General features: G+C 42.5%; 1 protein-coding gene across 1 annotated transcript; it reads left to right on the forward strand.

Annotated features, from left to right (window-relative positions):
- Positions 1 to 632: 632 nt before the first annotated feature.
- gsk3ab (glycogen synthase kinase 3 alpha b) lies at positions 633 to 17353 on the forward strand. The gene is made up of 11 exons (XM_075465908.1): positions 633 to 704; positions 801 to 986; positions 6898 to 7085; positions 7184 to 7267; positions 8866 to 8976; positions 11301 to 11431; positions 11578 to 11782; positions 13912 to 14007; positions 14132 to 14318; positions 14429 to 14506; positions 14746 to 17353. The coding sequence occupies exons 2-11, from the start codon at positions 812 to 814 to the stop codon at positions 14811 to 14813; spliced, it is 1323 nt and encodes a 440-aa protein (XP_075322023.1). The 5' UTR covers positions 633 to 704; positions 801 to 811; the 3' UTR covers positions 14814 to 17353.
- Positions 17354 to 20168: the final 2815 nt, after the last annotated feature.

The following is a 20168-nucleotide window of genomic DNA, read 5'->3' on the forward strand; positions in this document are numbered from 1 at the left end:
CACCTGTTATTTTCTTCTTTGTTAAATATGTAAAACAGCTTATAACATATCTTTTGAAGACTCATCTCTTCTCTTATTTTTATTGTTTTATGCTCTTTGATTGTTGAATTTTAACTGTACCACACATTGGTTTGACTCATGTTGTTTTACATGTGCTTTATAAATAAAATTGACATTGTTAAATATGTATTCGTTTTTTTTGTGTACTTTGGTGTTTATAAGTCTTTTATTATTATTAAGGCTTTGACATGTCCGACTTTGTGAACACTGGGTTGTTTATTACCATGGTTTAATCGTACAGCAATTTAGAAATATACATCTAAAAAAGATTCTCCATTATAAGTGAAAATATTGCTCGAAAAATGCTACTTTGCTAATTAGAAGTAGGCTACATATAGCTGCAACATAAAGGCTAATTAAAGTATAGAGGGGCTGTCAAATTATTGTAGTAGAGTAGAGAGTACAAGGTTTCTCTTTGAAATTATGTAACGAGTAAACATAAAAAGAAAATGCTCAAAGGAAATGCATCGAAACTACTTTACTACTAGGCACTGTACCATACCATGGACCCAAAGCCAAAATCAACTCATTTCCCCAGAAGCCCTTGCGGGCTTTACGTTGTTGTGCGTCAACTCCCCAGTCCCCCCACCATCACCGTTCTACAGAGGAAGAAAGGGGGAGACGGGAAACCTTTACTGAAAGCTGTAAGTGTATTTTTCATTTATATAGATTATTTGAATACATATACAAAAGTCTCTACCTGTGTGGCCGCTTAAACCTTCAACCTTGCCTCGGCTTAGTTCACACAAATATGAGCGGCACCGGGCGGGCCAGGACCAGCTCATTCGCTGAGCCTCCCGGAGCTCCCGGATCTGCTGCAGCCGGTGCCGGATCGGCAGTCGCCGGCGGAAGCTCGACAGGAAAAGCTGGGGCTTCGCAAGCCAGTGGAAGCAGCTCGACGAGCTTTGGGAATTTGAAACTGCCAAGTAAGTTTTAAACATATTTCCACAATTAACCAGTTACTTGATAATAAAAAGACTAGGATTGCGCTTTATTTTATTTTTAAAACAAACGTAACACGGGATATTTATTGTCGATTGTTGTTACGGAGCTAACCTTAGCCCGCAAACTGTTAGCTGGCTAGCCAACTTAAGTTAGCTGCTCAGCTAACGTTAGATGTGTTTTTCATTAGGGTAGCGCTGCGATCAAGGGCTTTCATCTCCAAGCTAACATTATCGTTAGCCGTTTTTAGAAGCTTAAGAGAAAGCCGCGGGTATTTCGACGTCCTTTTACGTTTTTTTTACGATTACATTACCGAGCTCTTATTATTTCAGAATAACACATGAATAGATGTTGCTTTAGCCGCTTTGATATTATCTTCCATTAATATCAGATGAAGGAGCTAACTAGCTTTCTTGCTAACCTTTGCAAAGATAGTTAAAAAATCATCTAGTCTGAGTTTATAGTCGCCGTCCTCCATTCTATCTGATCAATAAGCCTCACTGGGATAACAGACCAAATTAATTATTTTGTGTTAACTTCTATACACGGACTTTATGTGACTTGGATGTCCTATAAAACCCAGTTCCAGTCAGATTATATGTTTGCTTATTAACCAGCAAATGTTGACCTTACCTGAACCTTATCTCTCTGCTCGTCCGGACGTGCACATGAAAACACATATACCCGAGTTAAAGTAGGTAGTATATAACTTTATTCCGTCTCAGGTCATTCGTATGATTTGGAAGTCCTCTACATTGTAGCGTATTGAAGGAAAAACTGCTCTACAAGACTGGCTCGTTTTGCTTTGGAGCTGTGTCAGCACACTGCTTGCAGATGGCTGGAAGATACTCGATTTGTCCACAATTTCAACCACTGTACTGACCGCCCTGGTTTGCCAACATTAGTCCCCCCACTTTGCTGGTGCGATGACAAGAACTTGGAGAATGCCCTGGCCTCATGTAGCTGTACATTAGCAGTGGTTAGCTGGAGATTTGCAGGCGTTTACCGAATTCCTCAGAAAGGCAGAGGGACAGCCAAAACTAAGTAATTTGTGCTTTTTGTGCCAACATTTTGGGTTTATTGATATCCTATGATACAAAAAACATAGTAGTTCTGCAAACAAGTACCTGCAAAATATAAAAGTTTAGTGTAAACTGCTGTTAAGAAAATCTTTGTTGAATCTATGATAACTCTTTGGCTGCATGGTGTGACTCTTGGAAGTCTTGGGCCTGTAGAGTCTGAATGCTTTTTTTCTTGTGTCAGAGGTGCCTGAACCCTGCAGAAGGACTGTTTTAATCAACCTTAACACTAATCTGACTAAATCAGAAAATCTCTTCACCTCTACCTTGTGCCCTTTTGTGAAAACAGAGTTGTTTAATTACAGGTTTAAATCTAAAGTGTGTGAATTAAGAGTCTCCTGGCTCAATCCATATTGGAAAATTGATATTTTCTTTCCCCATAAACGATTATAAGTTCTTTTTTAGAGATTAGTGTTAAGAAGACTCGTTATAATACGTTCACCTGTTGTAGGACAACTTCTTGGCATGTGAAAACTGAATTATGTCTTCTCCAAACAGCTTCTTAACACCTTCATTCGAACCACGTCCTCATCACAACTTTATTAAGGCGTGCCTGTGAAAGTGATGGAGAGAGTTAATGTGCTCCAGGCCAAATGAACCCCTTGCCTGTGTGCATCCGACCTCTGCAGTTCAAATTTGTTATGTATACGTTACTAGGTCCGCCGTAGTCAGATCGTCGTCGCCCATACGTTACAGAAAACCTCTTCGGTGCTCATTCAGAGATGACGCCAACGCGTTCAGTTGCCGCCAGATTAATGGAAAGCATTACAAATCTGAAAGGTGCTTAACAGAAACGGGTAAAAATGTGTCACCGAGCACTTTCCAAGCCTTCTAACCCAAATTGTGCAAACGTGGTTGTTTGTGACATATCCAGAATGATCCTTCAGTGTTATGAGTAATTTGCTAGCCTTTTTTGGTGAGGTCAATAAACAGAATTAAGAAACATCTTTCTTAACTTAAGCAATGATGCAAATTTGGAATAGCAGCAACAACAAAAATGCACTCGCAAACTAACCGTGCTTTTTTTTTGTTTTAGTCTGAATTTTTCTTCATGAAATAAAGCACAGTGAATAGGCAGTGATTAGTGAAACATATTCAGTCAAATATCGAGTATCTGGACTAGTTACTGTTTGTTAGCTCTTTGTATTTAATTCCTTATCATTGCGTGAGAGCTGCTGACACAAACGTTTTCCTTTACTCGTTAACCTCGTTTCATACGTTACAAACTATCGCGGCCTGATTCGTACAGTTCTGATCAGACATTAAAGTCAAGACGGCTGCTATATTATCCTGAAATGTTATTGATTTATTCAAAGAAACAAGCTTTATTAGATACTCAACAATGCAGCTTATAAGCATATTTTCATGTAAAAATGGTGACGTTTGGGGGAAAGTTCAGCAGATGACATTTGACAACTGAATTTTTCTCAAGTCAATTTAAAAAAAAAAAAAAAAAAGGAGGTTAAGGGAGTGCACGTACCTAACCTACGTACCGACCTGAAAGAAGACACTTTTCCAACGTGTTGCTACATTCAGCCCTACTTGCTTTTTTTGAAGAAACATGCAGACAAAGCCACGACTAAGTTACTAAGAAGGAGAAGTCGTGAGGGAGTCTGCATCTCACCAGGTCGCCTGGAAACGCAGGAGGAAATTCTGGGGTGGGACTGTGCAAACCCCACCATGTTACCTTGTATATGGAGCTAATCCCAACTACCTCCGCCCAATGCGGTGTGTAGGCTTCATATTTAGAGATAATGGAGCAGTATCTTGGACCTGATTGTCAGTGTTGAAAGCTGCATCCCATCGTTACATCTGTGGATCACAAAAGAAAGGCGTCTTAAATCTGTGAGCTGCAACACAGGAAGGTGAAATTCAATACTTGTGAAGTTTAGTAATAAGTGAGGTCGAGTCAGCCGTAAGATTATGTGAGTCTAATTGGTGCCGGGTCAGTTGAGTTGATCTTTACTGTTGAGGACAGGAAACTTGTAGATGTATGAATTAGCTTTGGTGTTATTTATCTATCTCCTCTGGGTGTAAACCCGTCATCAAACACTGTCAGGAAAGGTGCTAAAAGGCCCCAAATGATCAGATATGTTGTAATTTATCACAGTACTGACTATTTTTTTTATTTTTATCATGTTAAAAGCATGCTCGAGTTTTACGCTTGCAAACAAGCTCCAAGGTAATTTTTCATTAACTCTGGGTGTGATGAAAGTCGCCCTGCTCATCATTTTTTGTGTTGGCTGGTGTTGATGTATTAGAAACCAAAGCTGTTCACTGACAACCGGGCAGAGTGCTCATCTTTGCATTCATTATTTAAGCCACTATCATGCCACAGCTGCTCCATATTTAATGTGCTCCCCTCTGACTTGTTTAAGAAAGAGTGGTGCTAAAGTAAAACACAAAGAAACAGTGTGTTGTGGAGCTGTAACAGGGCAACGTGCAGGCACCACACGGTGACTGATCTCAAAGCTGAATGTTTCCTGCTGACCTGAGGGGAACAGATGAGATCGAGGCCGATCATGTGGGCACGCTGTCGTCTGCTGTGAACCTGAAATAGTTTTGTTTTAAAAGAAAAAATATAAGAGCTCTTTTGTTTTTGTCATTTTATTTGAAATTGTTATAACAAAAAATTAAATTTGATATTTACTGAAGAAGTCATTCCTGTCTTTAGTTTTAGTAGAAATGTATATTTTCTCTGACTCCATTTTGAAACTCGGAGGCTTAATAGAAATCTGGTTGGGTCCTGTTGAGACAAGCAAATTGAGTAAGCACAGAAATGGTAGCACCTCTGGGCGTGCTACTGTCCACGCAATTTTTATCACAGGTCCTGACAAGCCTTTTGGCAGCAGGCCTCTTATCTGCTGCTTTTCTGCTCTCCTCCCAGTGTTGTTGCTCCTGGTACCCATTTGTCAACTCATTCTTGACCCAACACGTGCACAGGCATGAAAGCGCCACACATCTACTTGACCCTAACGAGAGCTGTCGGACGGTGTCGGACCTTAAGCTTTTGGCGGTTTATTTTGACAAGGTCGAGCATTATCCTTACTGTACAGCTAGTGGAAAACGCTCGCCCGGCAGCCATTCGTGTAAAGTCTCCAAATGTCAGCTCGTTCTTCATCTGATGTCGGGGTGTAGCTGCTATTCAGATTCTCCCGTTTCCAAGGCCCCTTTCTGTTTCATTTAACTAGACTTTACCTTTGAGTGAAAGCTCTCAGCTCGCTTTAAGTCCCACGAGACAACAAAACGATTCAAGAACTTAAAGTTTGGGATAGTGCTGACCCCAACGCTTCAAAGTGTCAGTTTGATTGCCATGGTAATCACGGCTGATTGCCATGGTAAAAACTGAGAGTGAGCGTTTAAACTTAGCGTGTCAGATCTCTGATCTTATGTTGCGGCGCTGATAGAATTAAGTTACAACTTCTCAAGCAGGATGTTAAAAAAAGAAACCTCCAAAATATCAGTACAAAAATAAGTTGGATCACCAGGTTTCCCTGCTTAACGCCTGACTCCAGCACATCTTTCTAACATTCGGCTGTGGGATGTGTTTGTATTTTTAAAATCACAAAGTCTGGCATTTATACCCCCTCGGCCAATTTTTGTCAGTGAATTTTGGAATTGCTTCCTCTAGCTCCAACTATTTCTGCAGCAGTCGGTGTGATCGTGAGCAGACTCCCAGAAGTTGTGCAGCACTCTCCAGTTTTACACGACGTGTCCGTCCTCTGAACGATGAGCAGATTTTCATCCCGTCCTTGGGGCTTAATTTTCGGTTCCCTTTAACACAGTTTGTTGTTCTACAACCCAACGTAACGTGGTTAAAGGCTGGTTTTTGGACATCGTCACATCTTTACCTTTTACTGAAGCTTTTTGCTACTATATGCTCGTTGTGGTAGTAGTACAGAAAGTATATAAAAGGGGTTTTATTGAATAAATGTACGTGCTTAATTGTCTTTCTCTCGTTTTTAGATTAAAGTTACAGTTTTCAGTATCTATTGTGATCTACTGCCCAAAGAGTCGACACACCAGCCCCTTTTACTTTAGTTTCTCCTCCATATTTGTGTAGATCGGGGTGTGTTGCACTGCCACTTTGGCTGTAGATGTCACTTAGTCCTGCACTCTGCTCCTTCAACTTAGCTGTTTGCTAAGTGCTAAACTGCGACTGACCGAGCTACACTGCAGGGGTTGTAAAATACGTTAAACTGGCTTTTCTTAATCGTGTAGTTATAAGTTAGGAACAGCGGACAAGCTCTGAGGAAGAACTGAAAGTAATGTTAATGACTAATGTATTTGGTAATTAAGAACGTTGGATTTTTGCTCTAAGACGTGAGAAATATTATCATCTTGAGTTTCTTTAAGCCCTGATGACTAAGGGATTAATATTTGATGCATTCTCAAATGAAGGGGTCAAACTCGGGGTGGATGCTGGTTTCAGCGGTCCTGCATGTCTCCAGATTGAAAGGGCTTTAACCTGGTTTCACCCAGGGGGAGCAGATGGAGTGTTGTGGGAAGTATCAGTAGCTCATTATCAACCAGTCACTGCGTCTCGGGAGCTACCACTTAGGTCACAACCATTCAGAGGGAGAGGGGGGGGTGCTGCCCGTGTTAATGTTTAGCTTCTGTCTCTAAGGGATGATGCTGGTTTAAAAGCTGAAACGGGGTCTGTAATTATGCCCCACATTCTTATGTGTAGGCCACTTATATTTGTGTAATTAAATGTTAATAACGTGCTTAATTACAGGTTCGAGTCAAATTTCTTGGGGTCGACGTTTAATTCAAGGGTCTCTCTTACAGTTTGAATTTGTGCCGTTTTCCACAGGAGACAGCGGCAAAGTGACGACGGTGGTAGCCACACCCGGTCAGGGCCCTGATCGCCCCCAGGAAGTATCCTACACAGACATAAAAGTTATAGGAAATGGCTCCTTTGGAGTGGTCTACCAGGCTCGCCTCATTGACACTCAGGAGATGGTGGCAATTAAGAAAGTCCTCCAAGACAAGAGGTTTAAGGTATGCTTAGACACGCTTACTTGCTCAGATGATTGCACCAAAGTGTTTTACACCCCTGTTCTCTCTCACCACTTATTTTTTTCCTTTCTTCATTTTAGAATAGAGAGCTGCAAATTATGAGGAAATTGGACCACTGCAACATTGTGAGACTACGTTACTTCTTCTACTCCAGCGGAGAGAAGGTGTGTACGCACTGGGTCGATGATTTATGCCGTCGGAAGTTTCCGAATGGAGCACAATGGTCCCACACCCAGGCAATTAATGGGGCATGCATCCCTGATGATTCACGGGCATGTTGAAGACAAGTTGATCTTTGTCTTACTGGTACAATAAATATATTACTTAGGGTTGTATGGGTCCAAGGTCTGGTTGATTTGTCATATTCAAATTGCATTCCAACTCTGCATTACAGTTAAAATGTTTTAAAATAAGAATAAAAAGGTTATCAATTTAGATTTGGTGCATTGGTGTCAGTCTGAATATCCTTTGTGTATTCAAACTGTCAATAATTGAAGATATTTTACTTACTTCAGCCATATTTACAATAGCGGTCCTATATTTGTCTTCTTAACAAAGTTGTTTAGAGTCTCGGTAAGGCAGAAATAAATCTATCTTTCTGTTTTCAACCTCCCAGCCAAACATGAATGATCAAAACAATCGCCAAATAAATAAAACCTGGTCTTGGAAGCATGAGAAGATGAGCCTGACAGGTCTCAGATCGGCTCAAACGAAAAGCGCTTCAGTCGGTCACCTTCCTGCTTAGGATGAAGTTGCTGAACCTGTAAAATTGTGCTGGTTACATTTTCATGGTGGCTGTGTGCTGATTTAGTGCAGGATGCATTAGTGGTATATACCAGCAGTATATACGGACGTCTGTTAAAGCATGTTAAATCCCAGCTGTCTCTGGAAAAAGTTTGTAAAACTAGCAGGTGAAACTTGAGGCACATTTTGGTAGCGACTGTCCAAACTTTCTGCACAAAATCGATCCGCTGAGCGTCGGGTGACTGATGTTCCACCTGAAACTTCTGTTCTCTGAGCTGCTGAGCAACAAGGCGCAGCTCAAAGAAAAAAAGTGATCCCACGGTGTATAGTAAAACCACCATGTACGTGTACATACTGTCCCGCTACAGCACAGTATCAGATTTTTAACTCGGCCCTTCAATCCACCGAGCTCAGATCTGCTTCTGAGCTCTGTTGCCAGACCTGCCCGAAAAACTCTGAACAGAAAATCAATCAAAAACTCTTTAACAGTCCAACTCCACTCTTCAGTACAACACAGTTCTTGTCTTTTAAAGATGTGTTAAGCATGTAAAGTGTGGTGAAACCCCCCCCCCCCCCAGTTGTATATAGAACGAAATCTGGCCAGGTTAACATGTGAATCACAAAGATGTGTTTTTAATCAGCGGTGAGGCTGTATGAACGTGGAAGTGGTTTCCAGCATGTAGGGAAGGTCGAGCTGGTTCCTGTCAGAGCTTGTCAGTGAAAAGAGACGCTCCTCTGCCAGGTTGCTTCCACACCTGGATTCTGTTCATGTGCGCGCCCCTGCCCTGTGTCTTTTATATGTGTGGGTTTTGAATTTAAATGATCTCAAAATGAGAGCAGCCCTCGTTAATTAGGCTGCAAATTAGGCTTAACAAAGCTGGAGAAAATGCTGCAGGCATTGACCTCTCTAGAAAATGTCAGAACAGCAGTTGCATGCGTTTAAAGGGGTTTAGAGTAACCTACGTTCACGTCTCGCCTGTAGTGACACGGTACTTTTTCTTTTGTTCCTTTTCAACAGAAAGACGAGGTGTATTTGAATCTTGTGCTGGATTATGTCCCTGAGACGGTGTACAGGGTGGCTCGGCACTTCAACAAAGCCAAGACCACCATCCCCATCATCTATGTTAAGGTGAGTAGAGATTTCTTTTTAAAGATGATAACACACTCTGCTGGAGGTTCATCCCTTCACCTCACTGCTGATACTTAAGGCTTTAAAAAAAGGTCAATTCAGGTTAGATCATCGACTTTTCATCTTTAAAAAACTGAGAAGATTCATTTTGAGGGTGATGTGGGATTGTTGCGCAAGAAATGGATTTTGGCTTCTGCTTTTTTGGGAAATGCAAATTTTATGTAAAACAGCATCTGTGCTGTCATGTTAGAAATCCACAGGAGAAGGATAACTGTTAGAAAGGCAGCTGCTCGACAGTTTGGGCCTAAATCTGTGCTTCTGAGCTTTGAAAAGATCACACTAGAAGTCACAGTCCGCAGCTCGATAACGGGAATCATGGATGTACTTTCCTTTTCTTTTAATTGGATTTCATTACTTCCCGTTTATATGAAGAGAGATTTGTGTTGGGAACTCAAAGTAACAGTCTCCTCAGTAACTGCCTGGGGGTGTATTAAACAACTGGCTGTGTTTGCTTTCCCAGACAGCTCGCTGTTTCAGGATTATAAAAGCAGAAAGGGAAAGATGGACCCGTGGGATTAAATCGTTTGCAATACCCTTGGTTCCTCATTTATAAAAGGGTGCTCTTATTAGTGTTTGTGTGTTTACTGCGTATGAGCAGCAGAGAGGACATTATAGCTGTCTCACGGCTCATTTCCCTACCTCAGCCTGCTGCTCCCCTGAGGCTTTAAGATGCATGCTGATCTCTCTGGCTCTTTTCTTCCTCCCTTCCCTGACATCTGTCCTTCCTCCAGCAGCACACTTTCATCACGGCATGCTTTGGAGTCTTCTCCCCAGGCTCTCCTGTCTCCCCCCCCTCTTCAACCCTCTCCTCCTTTTACCTCTCTGCCCTCTTCAGCGACCCTCTCTTTCTCATCCCTCAGTCATCTGGTCTGTAATCATTTTGTATTCTGGCCAGCCTGCTGTCGAGGCTTCACGTGGGCAGCAATGACGATAATGGTGATGGTGACGACTGTCATCATGTTTGCATGATAAGATGCTTAACGTCTGCAGTCCTCAGACTCATTAAATGGGTCCACGCTTAACCGTGGGGGCAATTTTGTTTTATTTGAGATTGACACCTCTGACCTAGATGTGAGGACGAATGTCAAAAGAGTAAGATGAGGATGGTTGCACGTCTTCAGGGAGAGTTTTTTACACGTGTGTTATTTTGGTATAGAAACCAGCCACTGCAGGCTGCATCAGACACCACACAGCTGCTTCTTTCAACACCAAAGCAGAGTTTGGGCGGTCGTAACGTGACAGAAATCACATCCCTGATATTTCAGTGTGTAAGATTTCTGGACGCTCTGTTGGAAATTTTTGCAGCATAATATTTACAATTTCAGATTTTATTTTTGTAGAAAAAGTGTGGAAATAAGCTCAATTGTTTTGTCTTTTTATTAAAAATAAATGCCTACGATTGAGGGACAGTCATCCTCATTTTGTCTGTCGGGGTTAGATGATGGTGCGCAGGATGGCGTTGACAGGTGGAGGCTCACAGAACTGTTCTCAGCATCCTGTCTAACCGGACAGGGGCTGAAGAGATGCAGCCTGTCATTGGGAGAGCAGGCAGGGTTGCTCATTAAGAGTACGACTGGGAGTGGAGGCTAAAGGGGCTGAGGGGGCATCAGAATGAGCAGTGAGGCAGCTGCTTCATTTCTCACGGTCGTGCACACAAATCCTATCCAACTAGAGTTTGTGCTGTTGAGAAATGAGAAAACTCTCTGACTGTAAGCTGCTAAAAAAAATGTTATTCCAGGACCAGATTTTTATTTTTATTTTTCATGAACCTAATATTCCCCGTCGAGGTGTCCCGACCACTGATTCAGAGTCATTATAGTCAGAAAATCCAAGTCACAGGATGTCATTCTCATGTTGTCAAATCCTATTATCTCCATTTCTGGGATGAGATTGTACATTTTTGTGTTAAATGTTGCATTGTGGTGACTTTATGTTGCGCTCACAAGAAAACGCTAACAGCACCAAACACTGTTCTGACTTCACAAACCTTTAAACTCTTCTTATCTGGTCTAGACCCCATTTTAATTAGATTTTTATAGCTGTGACATATTGGGAAAAGATGTAATAACTGGACTGTATTGTTCACACTGATTCTCTTTCATATTTAGCCACTTTCATCATAATGATATTAAATGGGGTTTTAAGTGTGATTAAAAAAACGTTCAGAAACCACCGTGGAGTTTTGTAGCAACCATGAGTCATGAAAAATGTGTGTGATTCTGTCCAAGTTATTAAACACTGTCTGGCGTTATGCCATTCCTCAGGTGTACATGTACCAGCTGTTCCGCAGTCTGGCTTATATCCATTCCCAGGGCGTGTGTCACAGAGACATCAAGCCTCAGAACCTCCTGGTGGACCCAGAGACGGCCATCCTCAAGCTCTGCGACTTTGGCAGGTCAGTAACGTCCCGCCTTCATCTTTCTGCCTGCTGAGGGAACGCTCACTCGCTCTGTCTGTGTACCCACGTCTCTTGCTTGCTTGTCTAGAATTCATGATGTTGTGAAAACGCTAATTTCATCTTCCTCCTCTAAAACTCTCCAGTGCAAAGCAGCTAGTTCGAGGAGAGCCAAATGTGTCCTATATTTGCTCACGGTACTATCGTGCCCCGGAGCTCATATTTGGTGCCACCGACTACACGTCCAACATCGACATCTGGTCAGCCGGCTGCGTGTTAGCGGAGCTGCTGCTGGGCCAGCCCATCTTCCCCGGGGACAGTGGAGTGGACCAGCTAGTAGAGATCATCAAGGTACAGTAAGACTCCCTTTGGCAGTAAAGAAAAGCCAGCAAGCCACAACAAATGGGCTTGACAACTGGACACTGCGACTTTAACCGTGTTTACATGGACCACCATCAGAATTATAGTCCGAGAAAACAATATCTTCATAACTGATTTGTTATGTCGACTCAGCTGGCCCAGGATCGAGTCCCACCCGGACGCCCTTTGCTGTATGTCTTCCCTACTCTCTGCCCCCCTTCCTGTCCACCCACTGTTGAATAAAGGCCTCTAGCACCCAGAAAAGCCTTTAAAAACCTGCATAGTTTTGTTAATGACTTTTGTTAATGGGCTTTGGCAGAGGAAAGCTACCCGACACCTCAGACGTCCTCTGTATAAATCCTTTTAAAAAAGGAAAAGGCTCTTTCAAAAATACTTTTCCGGGTAATTGGACGAAACATCCGGCAAAGTCACGAGGGAACTGCAACCGCTCACTGAACCACCGCTCAACCTTAAACCTTAAATTGATTCTCTTGTGAGTTCACGAGAATCCAACTGTTTGTTTTTTTTATTGTGCAAAGAGAAAGTTTCACATAAAGGTCCAGCAGGAGAAGTGGGTTTACGTGTTGCTGCAGGAGACGAAATGGCTCCTTCCTGCTTATCCTCCCTCTCTGAAAGAGTAAATCTTTATCAATCAAAAGGTGCAAAAAGAAACATTTTCTCTTCAGTTGCATTTCCCACAGAGTGGCTGGAAGGCCTGCTTTGCAAGGTGCAGGGGGAAGCAGCGTGCCTGCGAAGTTGTACACACAGCTCAGTGCGTGCAGGAGTCTTTTGTATGATCAGAACCTGAGTTCTAACTTCAGGATATTGTTTCGACCCCCAAACTGTAGCATCAGCCTCTAAAATCATATCTCAGTCCATTTCCACAATCCGTAAGACCAAATGTGAAACATATCTGTCCACTAAGTATTTAAGATGAGGATCAATATTAATACACATCTTTATTATTAGTACAGTGACTACATACAACGTTGTATAATAAACGCATCGCTGACTCTATTTGTTTTTAGAATTTCTTCATTTGTTTGCTGAGAAATTATCCCAAAAGAACCAGGGATCTGATTTTGGCACATTGTTGTCTTGGTAATTAGCAGATGTGGTTTTCAGCATTTAAACTGCTCCTGGTAGGGCTTGTCTTTTTTTTTTTTTTTTTTTTTTTTCTTCCTTCTTTTTCCATCCACCCCCTCCCTGAATTTTACTTTTTTTTAGCAACTTTTTTTATTTAGTTTAGCAACTATGGTCTCAAACGGAGGAAATGAGAGAATATTTCTCACAAGATGGCGCTAATGTCCCAGCATGCGGGCAACACAGTGCCGTGCAGCTTAGGGGCACTTTACACGGAAACGAAAACGGGTAAAAAACGCAAAACCTTTTTGAGGATGCACTATATTGTTTAGATGGTAACGGCGTTTTGGGGGCATGAAAACGCAAAAAAGTGAAACCGCCCTCCAGAGTGGAATTCTTGAAAACGCTCCACTGTCGCGCCACCGTGTAAAGGATGAAAAACGCAAAACTGCGTTTCTCGTCACATAGAAATGACGTGACAAGCATAATAAAGCGCCAGGAAACCGTGGGAAACACATCAGTAAACTATCAACATGTCCGTCCCTGTGGACTTTCGACTCGCCTTAGGCGCGGTAATTGACGTTCAAGAGTCATTTCATCAGATAACAGCAATGATGAGCGAGAGTAGTAAAGAACAGACCAAAAATATGAACTACGTTCTCGAAAGACTTGAAGTTCATAGAGAGAGCAGGCGACCTAGACAGCTGTGGGTGAGACCTGGGAGGACTTCTCAGTGGTGGGATAACTTCATGAATGGAGTGGTAGACGACCAAGCGTGGCATGAAACGTCACACACTTTTGCGTTTCCGTATGCACGCAGATTTTCACCCTAAAACGCTCGTCTAAATGCAGATTTAAAAGTGAAAACAAAACGCCACTTTTGCGTTTTGGTTTCAGATCGTTTCTGTGTAAAGGTCGCCTTAATTTCTCCACTGATTAAATGGAGAACAATATATCCTAAAGGACAAATTGAACTTCAAACATATTTTTGCGTTTGTACTGATATTAATGGATAGACACTTTTTCTCTGCTGGCAGGTTTTGGGGACACCAACAAGGGAGCAGATCCGTGAGATGAACCCGAACTACACAGAGTTCAAATTCCCACAGATCAAAGCACACCCTTGGACAAAGGTATGCTGATTCTCAATGTCTACATACAAGAAGGCTTCCCTTTGTCGCTGTTCTTCTTTTTAAAGTGATGTCCACCTTTTTTAACTTAAACCTGACTTTGTTCCTACTGAATGATACATTTCAGGTCTTTAAGCCTCGTACCCCACCGGAGGCCATTGCCCTCTGCTCTCGGCTGCTGGAATACACACCAGTGACCAGACTGTCTCCTCTGGAAGCCTGTGCGCACGCCTTCTTCGACGAGCTGCGCCAACCCAACACCCGCCTGCCCAGCGGACGAGAACTGCCGCTCCTCTTCAACTTCAGTCCTGTTGGTCAGTCTGTTTTGCTGTGCCTCTCTTCAAATGTAAACAGTTACAACTGTTGTTGTGCAATATTTTACGTGTAATTTAACATGTTTTTTTTGTTTCATCTGCACTCTCAGAGCTGTCTATCCAGCCCCAGCTGAACTCCACGCTCATTCCTCCTCACGCTCGTGCACAGACATCGCCTGCCTCACACGGTACATGTGGCAGCTTGATACTCTTCTACTATGTCGTTTTCTACATCTGCTTAACACTTAACAGCTTAATCCTCGTCTCCTCCTTACCCGACCTGCTTTTTAAACCTGTGATTAGCCTCGGCTCAAAGTCGACTCCTCTTTATGGCTAAACATCTATTATTTACAGCACAATGAGCGCATTCTGTCTGTGGCTCCATGTGTGATAGTTTAATATGCGTGTTCCCTCTCTTCCCCTGCAGAGGGCAGCGTGTCAGACAGTACCGCCCAGCCCAGCTCAGCACCTGGATCCATCAACAACAGCACCTGAGCATCCATCCCTCTATCATGTTTTTGGTTTCGTCTTCCCCGTTTGCCTTTTCTTCCCTCTGCTCCTGCCCCCACCCCCCTCGACCTTCCTCCTGGCTCCAAACCCTTAACAGAGAAAATATAACCAGACACAACAGCAGCAACACTCAGCATTGCTATCTTCCCTGAATGTTTACCATTTCCAGTAGAAAGCAGGGCCTGCAGCTGCTCGACTCAGGAAGCTGTGGGTTGTTTTAATGGCATTTTGGCGGCTGCACTCGGGCTTCATGTAAAGCTGGAGTTCTAAGTTCGGGGTGGTCCCGTGTGCGGCCTGCTAGAATACAGAAACTTAACGTCGGTTGGGTTGGATGTTGAAAAGATGAGGAGGAGGGTTGTACATGCTATGTGGATTTTCTCCATTATAATCGACAGCTGACTTTTATCCCATTTTAAGTTAATTTTATTTGCATTGTCTAATTTTATGTGTGGCCGTGGTGCCATTGATTTGAATTGTAATTGGCTACGGCATCAAGAATAAGGGCAGCGTGTAAAGCCTGACAAATGTTGACAATCATCCTTAGTCGAGTCAAAATATCGCACACTCGTGCTGTGCGTGTCATTAGATCGTAGCTCAGCAGCCCAGTGTGTGAACTAGAGGCTCTTCTATTGCTTTCTACTCTGACCGAGCCCACCGGTGAACAGATGTGAGGAATTATTTTAATCTCCTTGTCTGATACCAGACAGAACGTGTCATTTTAGATGAGAGGTGGTTTTAAATTGTATCACAAAAGAGAGCACCTCAGCCCGTGTTTACCGTTTGTTTTTGAGTATTAGCTCCTTAACTGCCTGTGATCAAAGGGGGGAGCTTAACACGAGCAGAGTGCACGCATCTTCAGTTTCGTCATTATAAGCTCAAGTCCTCATTGGTTAAGCTGGAAACTCAGTGTTACATGTTAATTCTCATGTGAGTATTGCACATCTCCAAAGGGAGCGGAGGGAAGCCATCGACGTGTCCGGCTGACCTCACAGGGAGGGAGCCGCTGGTGTGAGGCTCCAGTGGCATCTAATACAGAAGCCTCAGTGTCTGAAAGGTGACTATCACCTCATTAATTATGTCACTTTAGAGTTGTTTCATATCAGCTTGATTATGTTAAAGAACGACAGCAGGTGTGGGGGCACTGAGGGGCTCGCTTGACCCGTCTTTTCAGCTGAAACGCACAGCAGACATTATTGCAGGAGTAAGACTGTGAATTTGCTTTTTTTATTTGGTTTGTGAGAGCGACTCGTCGTTTTACCCTCCGATCCGAGCATCCTGCTTGTGACGCTCGTATCATGTTCCTATTTGTCCAACACACACAAACGTGCATGTCCAGTTCAAGCAGACACCCTCTAACGTCAGTAACAATGCTCCCCACACCTCTGAAACCCAACAGCTTTTGGAGCCTCCACTCCCACTCTTCCTCGTCTTCATCCCTCTCCGCTTCCCTCTCTCCTCCCTCTTTTTTTTTTTTTTTTTTTTTCTCCCCACAGCTAAACTGTAAATATCAAGTACCTTTTTATTTTGTTATTTTTTTTTTTGTTTTGTTATTATTGTTATTATATTGTTGTTCTTGTAATTTTTTTCTTTCTGTAGTGGACCGGCGCAGCAGCAGCCGGGCTGTTTATCCTCAGTCGCAGTCTGTAAATACGATTTCATTTCAATCCCTGGTTCAGGAGGGGAAAAAAAAAAGAAAAAGCAGAACAAAATGTTTCATTTTTATTCTCTCTCCCTCCATTTCTCTCATCACGCCTTCCCCTTGTCCCCCATTAATGTCCTGACTGTTTTATTTATTGTGTTGCGTTTTAAGGGGGAGGGTTCGGGGGTCTTTTTCATTGGGTCAAATTTATGGATTTTTCTTTCTTCTTTTTTTTTTTTTTTTTTTTTTTTTTTCTTCAAATCCAGATTTTAGTCCAACATCACATGCAGAATAATTTCACATCCAAGATACTGTACTCGGATCCAGATGTATGTATGTATGCACATGCTAGCAAACTAGTGGAAGTCTCCATTAAACTTCAGCGTGAAGGGAATGTTACAAGCCTCCGGAGCTGTGGGGGTCGCCGCGGTCAGGAGCACAGATCACCTCGTGTATTTGGAGGAAAGGGGGAAAAAGTTATCTCAATTAGATGTATCATCTCCTTTGTCTGACTGTTTGCTGTTTTTATCTAGATTTATTTTTCCGCCTACTGTGCGTCGTGTGAGTGTCGCAGGTTTGAACTGTCTGTTCGGTGTGTTTGCTTTACAGATTTTGAGATCTTTTTTTTTTTTTTTTTTTTTTTTTAGCACATCTGCAGGGAATGTATGTGTGTTTGTGTGCGTGCTGGCAGACAGAGAACATCCTCCTAAATGAAGAGCTGGGTAAATGTTTTTAATGTTTTTTTTTTTGTCCATCTTATGATCTGTCACACTTTGTTTTTAATTTGTGGTGACCCTTTTATCGCCCTTGTCGGAGGGTAAAAATGTCGTCGTTGTGAACAGAACAGTTTGATGATGGAGATGGTGATGAGGGAGGGATGGAAGGAGAGAGACAGTTTTTGTTTGTTGTTATAAATAATTAAACTCATTAATAAAGTGATGAAACTGTCCCTGCGTCACATTTCTGACTGAGTTATGAAGAGATGTTGGTGTCCGTACAGGACAAATGAGTGAAGCCGTTCTGCATCAAAGCTGTGGCTTTATGAAACATTGCAACACTAATCACAACTAACTGATATAACGGTACATAAGGTGGGTTGATTTTAGACTTTATTTAGTTGAGAGATTTCTTTGTCAAGGTTTTAGAAGAAAAACCTAACCTATCCATCTATTTTCTGTACCTTCTCAATGAAATCTGGGGGTTGGAGGCTTCCCCAGCTGCCACTGCCAATTCATCACAGAGACGAGACAACCATGCACGAACTCCCTCCTAGGGTCAGTTCAGAGCCACCAGTTCACCTAACATGCATGTTTTTGGGCGGTGGGAGGAGGCCGGAGTACCCACAGAGAGCCCACACCCACGTCTCCACAGAAAGGCCCCAGCCGGGATTCAAACCAGGAACCATCTTGACGTGAACCCCACAGCTGTTGGTAACAGATCAATAATAATAACTTATCAATAATACTCCCTACATTTACCATCAATCTGCATTTACATGTTTTTGGGTGACGTTAGTAGTTGTTGGAGACGGATGTGGTTTTCATTGGATGTCATCATTCACTGAAGTTTCATTAAATGAAGAATAAAAAAGCCTGGCGCTGAATGAACAACCCGCTCTTTCCCCTAAGCCACAGCTGCAGTGTGGTTGCCAAGCAACGTATATATATTTTTAGAATTTACCCCCTTGTTAAAGTGTTGAATATAGAGCACGATCTTCTCAAGTCAATGTCCACATATTTGGGATTTCAATTTCTTCTTTTTGATTCATTCTCTGATCGTGACGGCTTATGAGCAGATGCTTTCCGTGTCATTAAAAACACGCAGGTTAGTTATGGCGTGATCTTTGTGCCACCAGGTTGAGCCCGCAGTGACACTGATTTGAGGGCACAGATCTATCTGAAGGAACAATAATTTTAGGCGTGTGCGTATGAATCTCACACACGCTCGCTCATAGGTGCTCGGACACGCGCTCAACTCTGACAAACTGCTCGCTCGAACGGCACTCTGCTCGCTCGCGGCTCTGTCTCTGCGCTCGCAACTCTGTTAGTTGTATGTAAATGAGCCACGCCACCAGCCAATCACTGCAGAGTCTGCAGTGCAGACTCAATTGAACTTCTACCATCACCCTAAAGGAATTAAACTAGATGTTATATTTTTTTGTCAAACCAGTAACCATTACAGATTAAACCAATAACACAATTGATCAGTTTAAAGTTTAAAAGTTTAAAAAACCCACTGTGGGTCAGCTGCTATAGTTCATAACTTACTAGGTAAAAACAACCACTTCAATACTTCAAACATTTAATTTCCTAAGCTGGTGTAGTTTTATTTTTCTACCGTTTTAAATTTGGATCAAATCAAATTTATTTGTAGCACATTTCATGTACAAAACAATTCTTTACATAAAATAAAAGCATTGCAGCAGGAGTGGAAGAAACATTAAAAATACATGAAAGAATATAAAGAGAAACAAATAAAAAAAGTTGATGTTAGGTTTCTTTCTCTAAAATATTTGTGACACCCTACAACAGTAATCAGTAGGCTAACTAGCTAGCACCCAACTACACCAGTTTTAACATGATTACTACAATTCTTCCTCCTTATTTTATTGTTATTTATCACACAAATACCAGTCTGTGAAAACTATCAGTCTGTGATTGGCTGGTGGCGTGGCTCATTTACATACAACTAACAGAGTTGCGAGCGCAGAGACAGAGCCGCGAGCGAGCAGAGAGATAGAGCCGAGCGCGAGCAGAGTGCCGTTCGAGCGAGCAGTTTGTCAGAGTTGAGCGCGTGTCCGAGCACCAATGAGCGAGCGTGTGTGAGATTCATACGCACACGCCTAAAATTATTGTTCCTTCAGATAGATCTGTGCCCTCAAATCAGTGTCACTGCGCGCTCAACCTGGTGGCACAAAGATCACGCCATAGTTAGTCAGTCGATTTCCGGGTGATCTTTAATCAATGAGCAAGTTCAAGTTTAGACCCCCCCAAAAAAATCATGACCACCAAACTTACTTCAATCCTTTCTCAGGGGAACGCGAGAGTGGACAATTTGGATTCATCTGAATCCAAATTGGTATGAAACCTGAGTTTCATACCAAATCATACAGTAAACATTCACGTATTTCACAGAACAAGCGAAAACTTGTTCTGTGAAATACGTGAATGTTTGGAGTAATGGAGTTACTTTTGTGTTACACTAAAGCGAGTCATTATCAAAGCTTTTGTTTCTTGAAGTTCATTTAGGCTATAGACATTCGCTGGACACTATTAAAACTCTATCAAGTTTGAGTCACGTGATTCTTTTCCTTGAAAGGAATAATGAATCAGCTCTCACATGCTGCGGCAGAGTAAGGTGGATCTCTGAGCTCTGGAGGGGATCAGCTGGGTAATGATGAAATCAGAGCGGTTGTTATGGAAACCACGCTGTCGCGAATGTCACCAAAACATGGTTTTGACCTTGGGTGATGCACTTCCACAGCTGGATTATGTCAGACGTGAGCAACGAATGTGGGTTTCTGGGTCGGCATATGGACGATTACCGTGTGCTCGTGCTGCTTTGTGAAGCTGTTTCTTCTTCTGCTGCGGTGTGATTTAGCTGACGGTTCTTCTTTTATGACACGGTCACATGCTTTGTTTCAGGATGATCAAGCATCGCAGTGAATCCAGGTCTCATTTGGCACAAATGACAGCACACAT

Source organism: Odontesthes bonariensis, chromosome 5 (genome assembly GCF_027942865.1).
Source record: "Odontesthes bonariensis isolate fOdoBon6 chromosome 5, fOdoBon6.hap1, whole genome shotgun sequence".
NCBI lineage: Eukaryota > Metazoa > Chordata > Actinopteri > Atheriniformes > Atherinopsidae > Odontesthes > Odontesthes bonariensis.

Bases quoted from the DNA above. Each gene is read 5' to 3' on its own strand.
- gsk3ab (XM_075465908.1), top strand. From the start codon at position 812: ATGAGCGGCACCGGGCGGGCCAGGACCAGCTCATTCGCTGAGCCTCCC. The intron at 987-6,897 runs GTAAGTTTTAAA...CGTTTTCCACAG, and splicing joins TGGGAATTTGAAACTGCCAA to GAGACAGCGGCAAAGTGACG. The intron at 7,268-8,865 runs GTGTGTACGCAC...CCTTTTCAACAG, and splicing joins TCTACTCCAGCGGAGAGAAG to AAAGACGAGGTGTATTTGAA.